Source organism: Hipposideros armiger, unplaced genomic scaffold (assembly GCF_001890085.2).
Source record: "Hipposideros armiger isolate ML-2016 unplaced genomic scaffold, ASM189008v1 scaffold_84, whole genome shotgun sequence".
NCBI classification, from domain to species: Eukaryota; Metazoa; Chordata; class Mammalia; order Chiroptera; family Hipposideridae; genus Hipposideros; species Hipposideros armiger.
In genome coordinates, this window is record NW_017731434.1 from 3,154,194 (window position 1) to 3,167,722 (window position 13,529).

The window sequence follows — 13,529 nt, forward strand, 5'->3', positions numbered from 1 at the left end:
CTGTTCCCCTTCCCCCAATTCCCCAGCACTGTTCCCATCCCCCAATTCCCCAATAAAAATCTTTAAAAAAAAAAAAAAAGAAAAAATCTAGCCCATACTGTGTGCAAGAATTCAAAGTTACAATTCCTCCAGGAGTCCTTAAACCATACAGGTCTCTCCATTGCCACCTGGAAAAAGCCTGCCCTGGGATGTGATAGCCACACCCACCTGACCCACAGCCCCTACTTTTTTTTTGTTATTTTTAGCAGAACCATCCTGCCACCTTTTGGCAGCTCAGCGGCAGCTCAGCTCGGGCCATGAATCAAACCGGCAACACTGTTGCTCCAAGTTCGCACTCTTGAGCGAGCTCTTAACCAACTGAGCCACTTGGCCAGCCCTATAATTTTTAAAATTTATTTTATTTTATTTTATTTTTTTCCCACAGTGCCTACTCTTGCTACGTACTCCCCCGCCTAGAACTTTGATGTTGGATAGTAATGCAGAACAATCACACCCACTTAAGTAGGTAGTTCTCACAGTTCTGCCCTGAACCCTTCTCTCACTCTCTTTTACTCACTGATCTGGGTTAACTCATTGTCCCTCATGGTTTCAACTATTAGTTATATGTAGGTGACTCTCAAATCTTTGTCCCAGACCCAATCTATTTTCTCAATAATGGCTTCAGTGGGCAAAAGCCAAAAAGTTCCAGGTTGTAAAGAAAAAGGCTAACCACTTAAAATTTTAAACCATATTTAAATCCTACTAAGAGCAGTCTCAAAGAAAGACAGAATAAAAAGAAAGGAAAGACAGTAGTCATTCTGGGCAGACCCACAGACCACAGATAACTGACATAAATTTGCTTGCCTCATTTTCCAGGGATATTTACAAAAACATGGCCTCTTGCAGGGAAAGATGAAATACTGAGAAGCATGTAAACAAGACTACTGCTGCTCAAAAAAATGCTGTGACACCTGTGCTTGTTAAGTTAATACTTTATTTAGAACATTTATATAGACCTCTAACAACAAATATCTAACTGCTAGATGTCTTCGGTTTGCTAATACAGTGGCGTGGAGGAGCTAATTTCAGCAGCCCCTTCTTTAGAACTGGCGGCATCTTGTGGCATTTTTCCAAGGTGGCCTCTTCCTGCACTAACCAATGCAGCTGGGCTGGCTTCTGTGCTAGTCGGTAAACTGCCTGAGATCAGGTGCTGTGTCCTCATTCTCCCCAAGTCCCTCTGGCAGAGTGCACAGTGCCTGACCCTTAGCAGAGGTTTGAAGGCGCCTACTTTTTCCTCTCTACACGGCCGGGCTTATGAACAGAGGGGTCTGTGCTCACAGTCCCAACTCCTGCTAGCTCCCTTCCACTCCCAAGTCCCTGAAAGCTGGGTTCTGCTCCAGCCTTCAAATAAGCCTGTTCTGTCCATAGGAGCCCTGAGTGAAGTGAGCCTGGGCGGGATGGAGGTTACCTAGAAATAAAGGATGCCTCCCCGACAGGAGGCAGCCACCTCACAGCTCCAGGCTATGGTTGCCACTAAGGAACGGGCCAGTGTTGCTAGTTCCTGCTCTCTTTCAAGAGAAAACAGAAATCTGCACCTGTAGTGAAATCTCCAGGCTTGTAAATGTTGGTGACTCACCCGGTTAAACAAGACTGGTCATGTCCCCTGCTCTGTGCATTGCCAGCCCCCAGGTTTTGTCGCTTTACGCTTCGCTTCCTTCTGAACGCTCTCTTGGCAGAATCTCAGCTGCCCCGTGGCTCCCATACCACCTCCATGCGAACGGCTTTCAGTTCTTTAAAATATTTTTAATAAAAATTGTACATATTTAGGATGTGCAACATGATGATTTGATGTAAATATCCATAGTGACGCGATCGCCACAGTCAAGCTAATTAACATACCTTCTTTTCACATAGTTACCATTTTTCTGTGTGTGATCCAAGGCACCTAAAACATGCTCTCTTAGAAAAGTTCCAGTATTCCGTGCCATATTATTAACTATAGTCATCACGCTGTGTATTACATCTCTAGGCTTTTTACCTAATGCAACTTTGTACCATTTGGCCAACATCTCCCCACTTCCCACACCTCTGGGCTCATAGTAACCACCATTGGACTCTGCTTCTATGTATTTGACTTTTTAGTTTCCACATATCAGTGCAATCATGCAGTTTTTCTCTTTTAAGAGAGCCAGGCAGAAATGTCCCTACCCTCACAGCCCACACCAATCACCAGTCCCAGGGACACCTTGGAACCCGGTCTCTAGCCCCACTGCACTCCTCGAGGCTGTGCCATTCCTCGCCAGCTTTTTCCTCATACCTGGCCTCTCCTGTCTGTCACAAATCTTGTTGCTGCCATGGGAATCCTTATAGAATGCAGCTCAGATCACCCTGCCTCCCTGACAAAAAGTAAAACTTTCAATGACTTTCCATAGGCAGAGCCCCAGTGTGGTTAACATGGCAGAAATATCCTTGGCTTTCCTACAGCGGTCCTGTTCCTGCAACAGTATCACCTCCCTCCTTACTCACCCCAGCTTCCTCCAGGCCTGAAAGCTTCAGGTGTCTTCCTGCCTCTGGCCATTTGCACAAGTTACTTGGCACTGCCTGGCCCAATGTACATCCCTGTACTCCCCCAACTCCTAGCCCCATCCTTCACATGGCCAAATCTTACTTTGTGTCTCAGATTAAATGTGATTGTTCTCAGCAAGGTTTTTCAGACCCCCATCCCAGACGAAATTAGGCCATTCAGAAGAACCCCACACTTTTCCCTTAGCATATTTATCACAACTGTGATTATATAATTAGATATGATTATTTGTTAAAAATCCGTTTCCCTTATTAGAGTGCAAGATTGCATGGGGGGTGGGGGAGATTCAGTGTGACTGTCACAGGAGATGGCCCATAAGGCCTTTCTTTTCCAGCTTGCCACCTCAGCTGGGCCACTCCTCTGAGTACGCTGACTCACAGCCACACCAAATTTTCTTTGTCTTCAGAGCAGAGTGTGCATTTGACTCCATGCCACAGAATGCCATTCTCTCAAGCCTCTGCGCCTTCCAGCCCCATTGGTAGTATCTCCCCCTCCCTGAAGCCTTCCATCAATACTGCTAGGAGAGCCATCTGGCTAGATCACTCACATCTCTCTGGGCCTCAGGTTTCTCATCTATAAAGAGAGGATAACGATCGCAGTGCTTCAAAAGATTGTTGTGAAGAGTAAGTAGTTCATGTGTGTAAAGCATACGGCTGTCACATTGAAAAAACTATGTATATGCTAGTGTCTTTGCTGAGGATTTGAGGGGTCACAAGGAGAGACCACATCTTATGCAGCACAACTCTTCCCCATTTCCCTAGGTCTGCTTCTACTGTCCCTCTCTCTGTCCCCCTTCCCCCACCCCGTTGTCCACCACTATGAGATCCCCCAGGAACTCACTTTCTAGTCCAAAGTACTGTCAGGATATTTAAATAATAATAATTAATAATAATAAATTACACACACACACGGTGCTTTAAAGGAATTCTAATGCAAACTGTTACTAACACTTTCCGTGTTTGTTGGAATTAGAGCTGGAGTCTCTGGGTAATGCCTAAGGCACTTAGAGGGGATTTAATGCTTGTAGACCTAATGAAGAAGATCAAGACCTGCAAAAGTAAAATGTAAAGGTCCTTTTATTCATTTTTCTGTCATTCAGCATATATGTATCGAATGCATAAAATTTCTCAGTTTTGCCCTTAGATTCAGAGAAGAAATACAACCCTGCCTAAAACGGCTTACAGTTTAGTGGAAGAAACGGGACAAGGGAGAAACCACTTTCCTCAGAGGGGCAGATGAAGTGTTAGAGGAGTTTTATCCACAGACACCCTTCATTGCCCAAGAAGCCCTGCCTCGCAGGACTGCCCCTTTATTTGGTACCCAAAGTGGGGGGAGGACCTTCTTAAAACTTCATTCAGAAAATCCACTAGGAGGAAAAAAGTCTATAATGTTATCCCAGAAAGCAGTATGGTTAGCCTTCTGGTACCTATAAAGCCGATTTGTATCATTTTCCCACTTAAATTTAAAAAGACAACCTGAAAATAATATTTCCAAAGACCATTCTACATCTAAAACTGGTGACACCGAGTGCTCCCTATGGGGTTCTATTTCAGCTCACATTTTTCTCTGTTATCTATAAAAAGGATATTTTTAAATCTGAAAAGAAGCCAAATTCGAAATGGGGGGATGTGAAAGTCATACTATCACTTTTTCAAAATGTCCTAATTTTGCTGCCTTTTTTGAGTAACAAGATTATTGAAGTTATCTTATGTGTTAAATTGTCCTACAAAAGAAGGCAAAATGTATACATATAGCTATATTTACCTCCCTATTTTGTATGTCAAACCTTAGGCTATTATTAAAGGTCTCATTTTCAGCAAACCAAGCAACCAATACAAAAGAAAATGAAAGCTATTCAATCACTATCTAAGCTGAAAATGACATCCTTTGTCTATTGCCTTCTATGATATATTAATGCTGTTGCCAAGAGCAACAACGTGTTAAAAAATTCCATCCTTTAATGATACAGTAAAATTTCTGTGAAAAGCATCTTATTAGGAAAGTCAATATCTTTTTCCTTGTAAGCACTGGTGATTTTGGTTCTGTTTTTTTTTTAACAAAGATGTCTTCATTCTACTGTTGTTGAAAATAGTTTTCTAATAATCCTGCTGCAGTTTCAAATATTCATGTGTAATATCTGCTAACTGGGTTGTTTAAGAGCGCTTCACTGTGTACATTTTTTAAAACAACCAAAAGAAGAGTTTCTAATTAAGTAAAGAAAGTAGGACACAGGAACTAAAACAGCTATATGTTTCATAAGCCTTTGTGTTCAGATCACTTTGCTTACTCCACATGAATCATTCTAAATGCATGCCGGGTGAGGGTATCATTTGAGTACCCATCATCGCGTTCCCTAGTCAGTGGCGGATAATATCCATACTGTGGAAGTAATGAAATCGGCATCACATTAAATGATGCTGTCAGTCACAGCCCCTTGATTGTCACAGGCTGGAGTGACAATGCTTGATTCTACTTCTGAGTCCTCCATTTTCATAGCCACACAGTGACCCACCTCGTCATTGACCATTCATTGGTGCTCATTTTCTCAGAATGTAGAAGAGACGGCATACTCCTCCAGGTCCTCTCTCAGGGCGTATTAGAATGAAAAGTGGTATTTATGAAGCTATTTGGGGTTACTCCTGCTTAGAATTTGGAGTCAGCAGGATGTGTTAAGGAGAAATGGGAGCTTTGATGACTGTCTTTATCTCACTCACTTTCTGCATGAATGTGGCCAAGTTATTTAACTGCTCCCTAGCTTATCTTTCTCTTTTCTAAAATGAGGGTGTGAAATACTGGTTCTAAAATGCCTATGATCTTCTAATGGAAAAATATACATTTTACTTCTGACATCGCTACTACCTTACAAGTCATAAGTGCAAACTGGTCTTCAAACTGGGCTTTGAGACAATTAAGTATTTAGGCCCTAAGATACACCTTATAAATTTTTTATTTAAATAATATCAAAAGCACAAAGATAGAAAAGTTACATAAAATGAAATTTCCATATCACTCCTCTGATCTGCCTCTGTCAATAACATGTGGTGTGCATAAGCTTCCCAACTCTATTCTAGCAAACAACTTATAATAATGGAATTGTCGAGGGCTGCGCTGACCACGTGATTGGCATCACCTAAAATTGTGCTGTACACACCTATGCAACTGTACATGGTAACTCTACAGTTAGTTACTTTTCCAAAATGGCTTGATGGGTCAAGTATTTCCATTTTGAAAACTTTATTATCCTTCAACAAATAACAAGTGCTGGCGAGGATGTGGAGAAAGGGGTACCCTCACGCATTGTTGGTGGGATTGCAAATTGGTGCAGCCACTATGGAAATTAGGATGGAGGTTCCTCAAAAAATTAAAAATAGAACTACCTTATGACCCAGCAATTCCACTCCTGGGCGTTTATCCAAAGAAATCCAAAACACTAATTTGAAAAAATATATGCACCGCTATGTTTACTGCAGTGCTATTCATAATAGCCAAAATATGGAAACAACCAAAATGCCCATCAACTGATGATCGAATAAAGAAATTGTGGTATATTTATATAATGGGGTATTACTCTGCCATAAAAAGAAAAGTATGAAATCTTACCATTTGCAATAACATGGATGACCTAGAGGGTATTATGCTAAGTGAAATAAGTCAGACTGAGAAAGACAAATACCATATGATCTAACTTATATGTGGAATCTAAAGAACAGAATAAATGAGCAAACAAAACAGAGAAAAAACTAATGGTTGCTAGATGGGAGGGGGGTTGGGAGAGGGTGAGAAGGTAAAGGGATTAAAAAGTACAAATTGGTAGTCACAAATTAGTCATGGGGATGTGAAATACAGAATGGGGAATATAATCAGTAATGTTGTAAAGACTATGTAGAATGTCAGATGCGTGCTGGACTTATTAAGGGGATCACTTCATAGATTATATAAATGCCTAACCACTGTGCTATACACCTGAAACTAACATAAAATAATATTGAATGTCAACTATAATTAAACATAATTTAATAAATAAATATATATGTCACAGGATGTGAAGTACAGCATAGGGAATATAGCCAATGGTATTGTAATAGCTATGTATGATGTCAGACTGATAGTAGACTTGGTGGGGTTATCATTTTGTGTGTGGTGAGTGGTCTAATCATTATGTTGTTTTGTACACCTGAAACTAAAGATTAAATTAAATTTTAGAAAAAGAAAAACTATCATCCTTTAAAAAAAATTTTAAAGGCACAAACACAATAAACAATGGCTTAGTACTTAATACTACTTAATACTTAATCAACTTAATAATGGGCTAGTAGTTAATCAATTTGATAAACAGCAGGGGTAGTGATAAGAAGAAAACGAAAGTTGAGAAAAGTCTATATGAGGACATACCTGATTCTCTTTGGAAGACCATACGAAAGCAGCATCTCTGGGAGAGGTCCTTATCTGAGAAGTGTGTGAAATGCTTGACTTTTTTTAAAAGTCCATCGTCATCAACTATTACTCATTGCATATTCTGACCAAGAATTATTTGGCAAGGCGAAGTGTACAATGAAACGTAGAGTGGTTTCTTTCTTCACAGGGGCCATAGTGTTTTATGGGAAGCACTGAATTCTGTCTTTCTGGCTAGTTAGATGACATATATTTCCCAGCAGGAAAGTCATTTTATGAGGACGGTGAATCATTTGTGCTCCAGGAGCCCCATTATGAAAATTACCGGTTTAAATTTGAGCCTTAGGGATTACTGGGTAAACAATTTAATGTAACCTGTAGTACCTAGACTGGGAAAACTATCTATTAATAGATTAAGTTAACCTGATTTTTCTTACCTTCAGGAACTAACATGGCCAAAAAGCTGAGGAAAAACTTGTCAGGTTTTCATGGACTGAGCAAACTAACTCAGCATTTCTTATTTCTTGGAACCCTCCTCTTCTCCCACTCTGTACTTGGCTCGTGGTTGGTGTTCCTTCTACCTCAGTTTGTATTGGACACCCCTAAACCACTTCTCCTCTTGGACAACCCTTATTCACTTTCCCAATTCAGGCGTACAGATCAGTCCCTTGTGACAAATCCCATCTCCACTACAGTCAGAATTAGTAGCCCCTTCTTTTTGGTTTCTGAGCCTTGCTGTTGACAAATCAATCTCCTTCAGGAGACTGTCTCCTTCTTACGGGTGGAAAACAGTGTCCACAGCATCTGCATTTTCTGTCTGCAGGCCAAACAGTGCCTTGGAGGTGGGAAGAGTAGAAATGTTTGCAAACTTAATGTAATCATAAGGAAAATATGGAAACCTAGTGGGAGATTGTTTGCTTTAGAAACAGACACAGACAGCCTCCGTCAGGTAATCTTGTCTTTCCTAATCTTAGGTTCAAGTGACCTTGATCCTGCAGTGATGTTGGACCCTGGAGAGATCCTTGATACAGGATCTGATTATGAAGATCAGGTAATTAAAATCTAAAAATATTTCACTATTTAAATATTTTTAATTGTAGCCTTTATTACTGTTTCATGAAAATAGAATTATAAATCATTTTGTGAAATGTTGACAGATAAATAGTAACATATATCCCATGATCAATCATAATAGCCTACAACTTTCATGCATTAACTTTGGTCCTTTTAACCCTCCCTTATCCACAGATCCAAAATGACAATTAATTAAGGAAAGGTTTGTGGTCAAAAGTTAACATGCAGTAGAAATGAGGTTGCATGAAATGCTCTTGCCCAACAATTTGCCTGTGTCTCTATCCCTTCCCAATAATAAACCAACGGTATCTAGTAAGTGTTGGCTACAGGATCAGGGCTTTTCTATTTCTAACCTTCGAAAGGGCCTGATGGGCAAGGACAACACAGTCAAGGAGTTAAATATATTTTCTATTTGAATAAAACAATTTATCTAGGTCATTTTACTCTCAACAGAAGAACTCTCCTTACTGCTATATTTTAATGTTCCAAAATAGTTGGCAAATGATCCAACTCTCTAATTAGGCTTTATTTTTTAAAAAGGATAATGTCTGAAACTTCCCTCCACCTCTCATCAATGCTCCTGGCCATGGCTGAAAGCCAAGTGTTCTTCTGGGGGTTTTTCCCCCCATCTTCAACTAATGTATGTCACAAATAAAGCAGATAGATCTGACCATTGTCCAAATGCAATAGCTGGCTACTTCATGGACATATTCAGATGCTATTTTTACAAGCATTAAGTTTCTTCCCTTATATCACAAAGCAAGAAGTTATTGACAAGTGATATAATGGCCACCACATTCTTATATTCTTTAGCATTTTTAGGCACTTAATACACACTAAACATTACGCTAGTTTATTAATTTGATTATCTCACTGATTTCTCATAACATCCTTAGGAAATAGGAATTATTATCTTTATTTTATAGACAAGAAAATTAAGCAAAGAGCAATTTACCCACGTTTACACACAAGTTTCACAGTGGGGAAGTGAACTTAGAGCATGTTCCCTAACACCCACAATGTACTGCCTCTCACCCTAGCTTCCAAGACAGGCCATTCAGTGATACATTTGTGGAGGCTTTTCTGTTGCTAACCCGTAGACCCCAGGCAAAAGCAAACACCAAAGCATCACTCTTGAAGGTGAGCTCATGATCCAAAATTACCGGCTGCACAAAGAAATGGTCCATAGCGAAAAATCCAGCTGATTCAACAAATGGAAGCCTTCACACCCCAAGAACTAGACATAACAGAAAAGTCTGAAAGAAACCTTATCATAAGAATATTTTAAATAGTCAAGGAGATAAAGGGAAGATTAGACACCATGAAATAGGCACAGGAGAAAATGGAAAGTGGGGGAAGAAAAAGGGAAATAGAAATTCTAAGCACAAAAAAATATCATCATTGAAATAATAATTCAATTACCAGTTTGAATAGTAGACTGGACACAGCTAAATAGAGACTTAGTGATAGAGCTGAAAAAAATGTCTTAGAATAAAACAGAGAGCTAAATAGTTGTCAAATATAAGAAAGAACTTGGGAGACACTGAGTATAGAATGATTGGGCCAACATATTCTAAAAGTAGTTCCAGAAAAAGAAAATGGAAGGATAAAGCAGAGGCTATATTTTAATAGGTAATAGTTGAGAATTTTACAGAGAAAAAACAAGTTCCCAGATTGAAGGAGCATATCCAGTCCTGAGCAGGATAAAAAAATTCTCATCTATTTATTCTTTTTTCATTTAGTCATTCAACAAATGCTAATTGAGTACCTACTGTGTGCCAGGTACTATAAAACAGGCAAGAAGCTTACATCCTAGTAGGGAAGACAGATAGGAAACAATAAACATAAATTACTAAATTCTCTAGATTTTCAGAAATAATAAGTTCTATGAGAAAAGGAAAAGTAGAACAGGGTAAGAGTTAGAAATGTTGAAGTGGGGGACAGATTACAGTGTTAGGTAGAGTTGTCAGTGTTAACTAGGATGACCTCACTAAAGAGGTGAGACGAGCAAAGACTTGGCGTATCATGTGAAATATCAGAACACAAAAGACAAAAATAAAATATTAAAAGTGAAAATGCATTATCTATAAAATAACAGCAATTTTGGTGGCAGCAGAGTCAATGAAGCAAGAGCTAGAATTTATTGAGCACCTACTATAAGCCAAACACTGTGTTTTAGGGTTTATATGCATTATTTTTAATCCTTACAGTAACTCAAGAAGGTAGCTCTGTTTATCTCTAATTTATAGCTGACCAAACTGAAGTTCAGAGAAGTTAAATGACTTCTCAAGACCACAGAAGTAGCAAGCTGTAGAGTTAGGAATCAAAGTTTGATCAGCCTGCCACCAAAACCTAGTTTTACCTTAAACCACTCCAAATAAAGCCATTGTCAAGGTCACTGGTAATCTAATGCCAGTTCCAGTTAACACTTTTTTGTTATCTTTCTTGACCTTTGCTGCATTCATTCACCAAACTTTTACTGTAAAGGGCCAGGTAGTAAATATTTTAGGCTTTGTGGGCAATATGGCCTCTGTTACAGTTACTCAAAATCTGCCATTGTAGTACAAAAGCAACCATAACAATACTTACAAAAATGAGTATAGTATATCTATGTTCCAGTAAAGCTTTATTTATGGATACTGAAATTGGAATTCCATATAATTTTCATGTAATTTATTTCAACTATTTAAGAATGTAAAACCCATTCTTAACTGGGAGGCCATACACAAACAGGCAGCAGAGTGGATTTGACCTGAGGGCGGTTTGCTGACCCCAGCTGCAAACCATCCCCATCCCTTGACATTCTCCTCTCCACTAGCTTCTGACGTTTCTAGAGTATTTCATACTGTCCTAAATTCTTCATATTTGTTACCTCATTTTATCCTCAGACAATTATATGAGATAGATATTATTATATGATGATTTATTGTATTTTGTTAAAATATTTTTATTTAAAAAATATATTAAAATAATAAAATATATTATATTATTATTTATTAGTATTATATTTATTATAAGGACACTGAGGCACATAAAAATTGAGCAATTCATTCAAGGCCACACAGCTGGCAATAGGTAAAGACAGAATTCAATCACAACTGTCTGAAGAGCCAGAACCAGGAAAGATAGTCTAGGCTCTGCTACGGTGACAAATAAAACTCAAAATCTGACTGCTTTCCTTTTAGAGCTTATTTTAGATATGACGTCCAAAGAGATAGTGGATGGGAAGGAAAAGAGCATAAGGAAGATAGTCCTGCTCTGAATTGCACATTACCCCCTCTCACACTCAGTTGGCGGCCCCAGTCACTGGCTCTCCCTACGTGCAAGGAGGCTGGAAAATGAAGCTTCCTTAGTGTGCAGGAAGGGAGCGATCCATCTGGTAAGCACCGAACCAGCCTCGGCCACAGAGCTCTTGCCCAGCAATGTGCTTGCTCTCTTTTGGTGCTCCTACTACTTCCTGGTTCACTCATCCTTGGTTTCCTTGCTGAACTCCTCTTCATCAGTCCGTTATTTAAATGTGGATGCCCCCCAGTACCCTGGCAGTGGCCCCTTCACTCCTCACTGCACACATCCTTTTTTAAGAAGCCCAGTCATAGCCGTGATTTCTGCTTCACTAAGAGCTCCCTGGTGAGCTCCTTGTTGCATGTGTCTGCTGGCTGAACAGCAGTGGTTGGATTTCCCCTGTGCATCTCAACTCAACATGTCCAAAACCAATCTTACCATCTTCCCCCACAATATCTGTTCTTCCTCCTGTTTTCACTATTTCTGTGAATGATACCACCATTCTCCCAACTGGCCAAGCCAGAAACAAGAGCGTCTTCCTAGCCTCCTATCTTTCACTCCCTCCTTACATCAGTTTGATCAAGAAACTGGTCACTTCTCCTGTGGAGGGAATCCCTCCTTCCCTCTCCAGGTCCACTGTTGCTACCCTGGTTCACACCCTCAGCCTTCCTGTGTGGGACCGCTGAGATAGTCTCCTCACCAGTGTCCCTTCCCCAGCTCCTCCCCCACCAAAATCATCTTTCTGAAAAGCAAAAACAATCATCACATTCCACTATATAAAACCCTTCTAGGCTCCTCATTGATGTCAGAATTACTGTAAGTTGGAATCTCGTACCACATACGTAGGCATCTTCAAATCAGGATCTCACCCCCTACATCCCTCCCCAAACTCATCCCTTGCCAATCGCCAAACACCCTGAATGCTCCAGCCACGCCAAGCCCTTTACCATCCCCCCAGATGGCTTGTGCTTTGCACAGTCCCTTTCCTCTACATGGAAGCTTCCCCAACCTCATCACCTCTGTCCCAGATAACCCTACCCACGCTTCTTCAAAACCAAGCTTCTCCTTGAGAAAGCCCTTCTCTTGTTACATGTTCAGTTCACCTTCTCAGGGGGCCCATGAGACCCTGTGTTGTAATATTTGCTCGTATTGCAGGGACTGTATTCTGCTCTGTGTATCATTAATGCCTAAAACACAACCTGGTACACAGCATGTGCTCAATAAATGCCCATTATTTTAAAAGCCAATAAAATGATTTCTCATTCTTCTATTTAATATGTGATTGTTTTGATAATTTGCTAACTCTTTTGAGCCTGGGTTTCCTCTCCTGGAAAACGACAATGACTTCACTAGGAAGTACTGTTGTAGGGAGCAGAGAGTGCAAGTTCCCTCCTACAGAACAAATGCTCCGTAAACGGGAACACCCTTTCTTTCATCCCCCAAACCCAACTTACTGAACTTTTCAGAAACTGGTGCCTTTCGGTAGCTGACTGAGGCCACCATATCTTCAGCTAGGTGAATGCCAATTGTCTCAACACTTGTGATTTCTGGTCTGGTAGGAGCTTAGAAGTCACCACTCTGCCTAACAACAAGTAAAAAGCTGAATAAACTGAAAAAATCAACAATTCTTAGATCTGTTAGAGAAATGAGGTCCCAAAGCAAACCTCTTGTGCCAAAAATTGGAAAGACAGGCAGATTCAAAGAATCAAAACCTACCAGAGCAGAAACCCACAAGCAAGAAGCTCCAAGGGAACCAGTGCTGCGTAGGAAACCCAAACTGTAAATCAACAAATTGCTGGAGACTCTGTGTGGGCAAGTCTGAGAGTTAAAAACTCCAGAGTACCCAGTCATAAGGGTACCCACGCTTCTGTCAGTTTTACTTCCTGGAACTCAACCAGGTTCCACAGAGAATATCAGAGAAAAATCTCCTTATGCTTCCAGCAGCGGGGAGAAAGAAAGAAACCATTTTGAAATACACCAGAGCATTCTGTTCTTAACAAGGTCTGCCCTCAGGAGCAATGATTTTATCAGAACCTAACCTGCAAGGCTTTATCAGCCTAACCTACCTGGCAGAATGGAAATACCCAACTGCAGCCCCCTTTAGCCACCTACCCCACCTAAGGGGTGAACAAACCTCAGAAGCACTGGTGAAGCTTACAGTCCAGGGGCCATAGGCTCACCAAAAACTGAGACCTAATCGTAGAACTACTTCATTTCA

The 13,529-nt window shown here is 40.4% G+C and overlaps 1 protein-coding gene across 3 annotated transcripts in view; it reads left to right on the forward strand.

The window, feature by feature from the left end:
- The window catches only part of AK5 (adenylate kinase 5), a 225,566-nt gene that overhangs the window by 111,694 nt on the left and 100,343 nt on the right, over nt 1–13,529 (forward strand). For all 3 annotated transcript variants that reach the window (XM_019644035.1, XM_019644036.1, XM_019644037.1), the window contains exon 8: nt 7,930–8,006. In XM_019644035.1, coding sequence (XP_019499580.1) covers nt 7,930–8,006 — 77 coding nt within the window. The remainder of the gene's footprint in view (nt 1–7,929; nt 8,007–13,529) is intronic.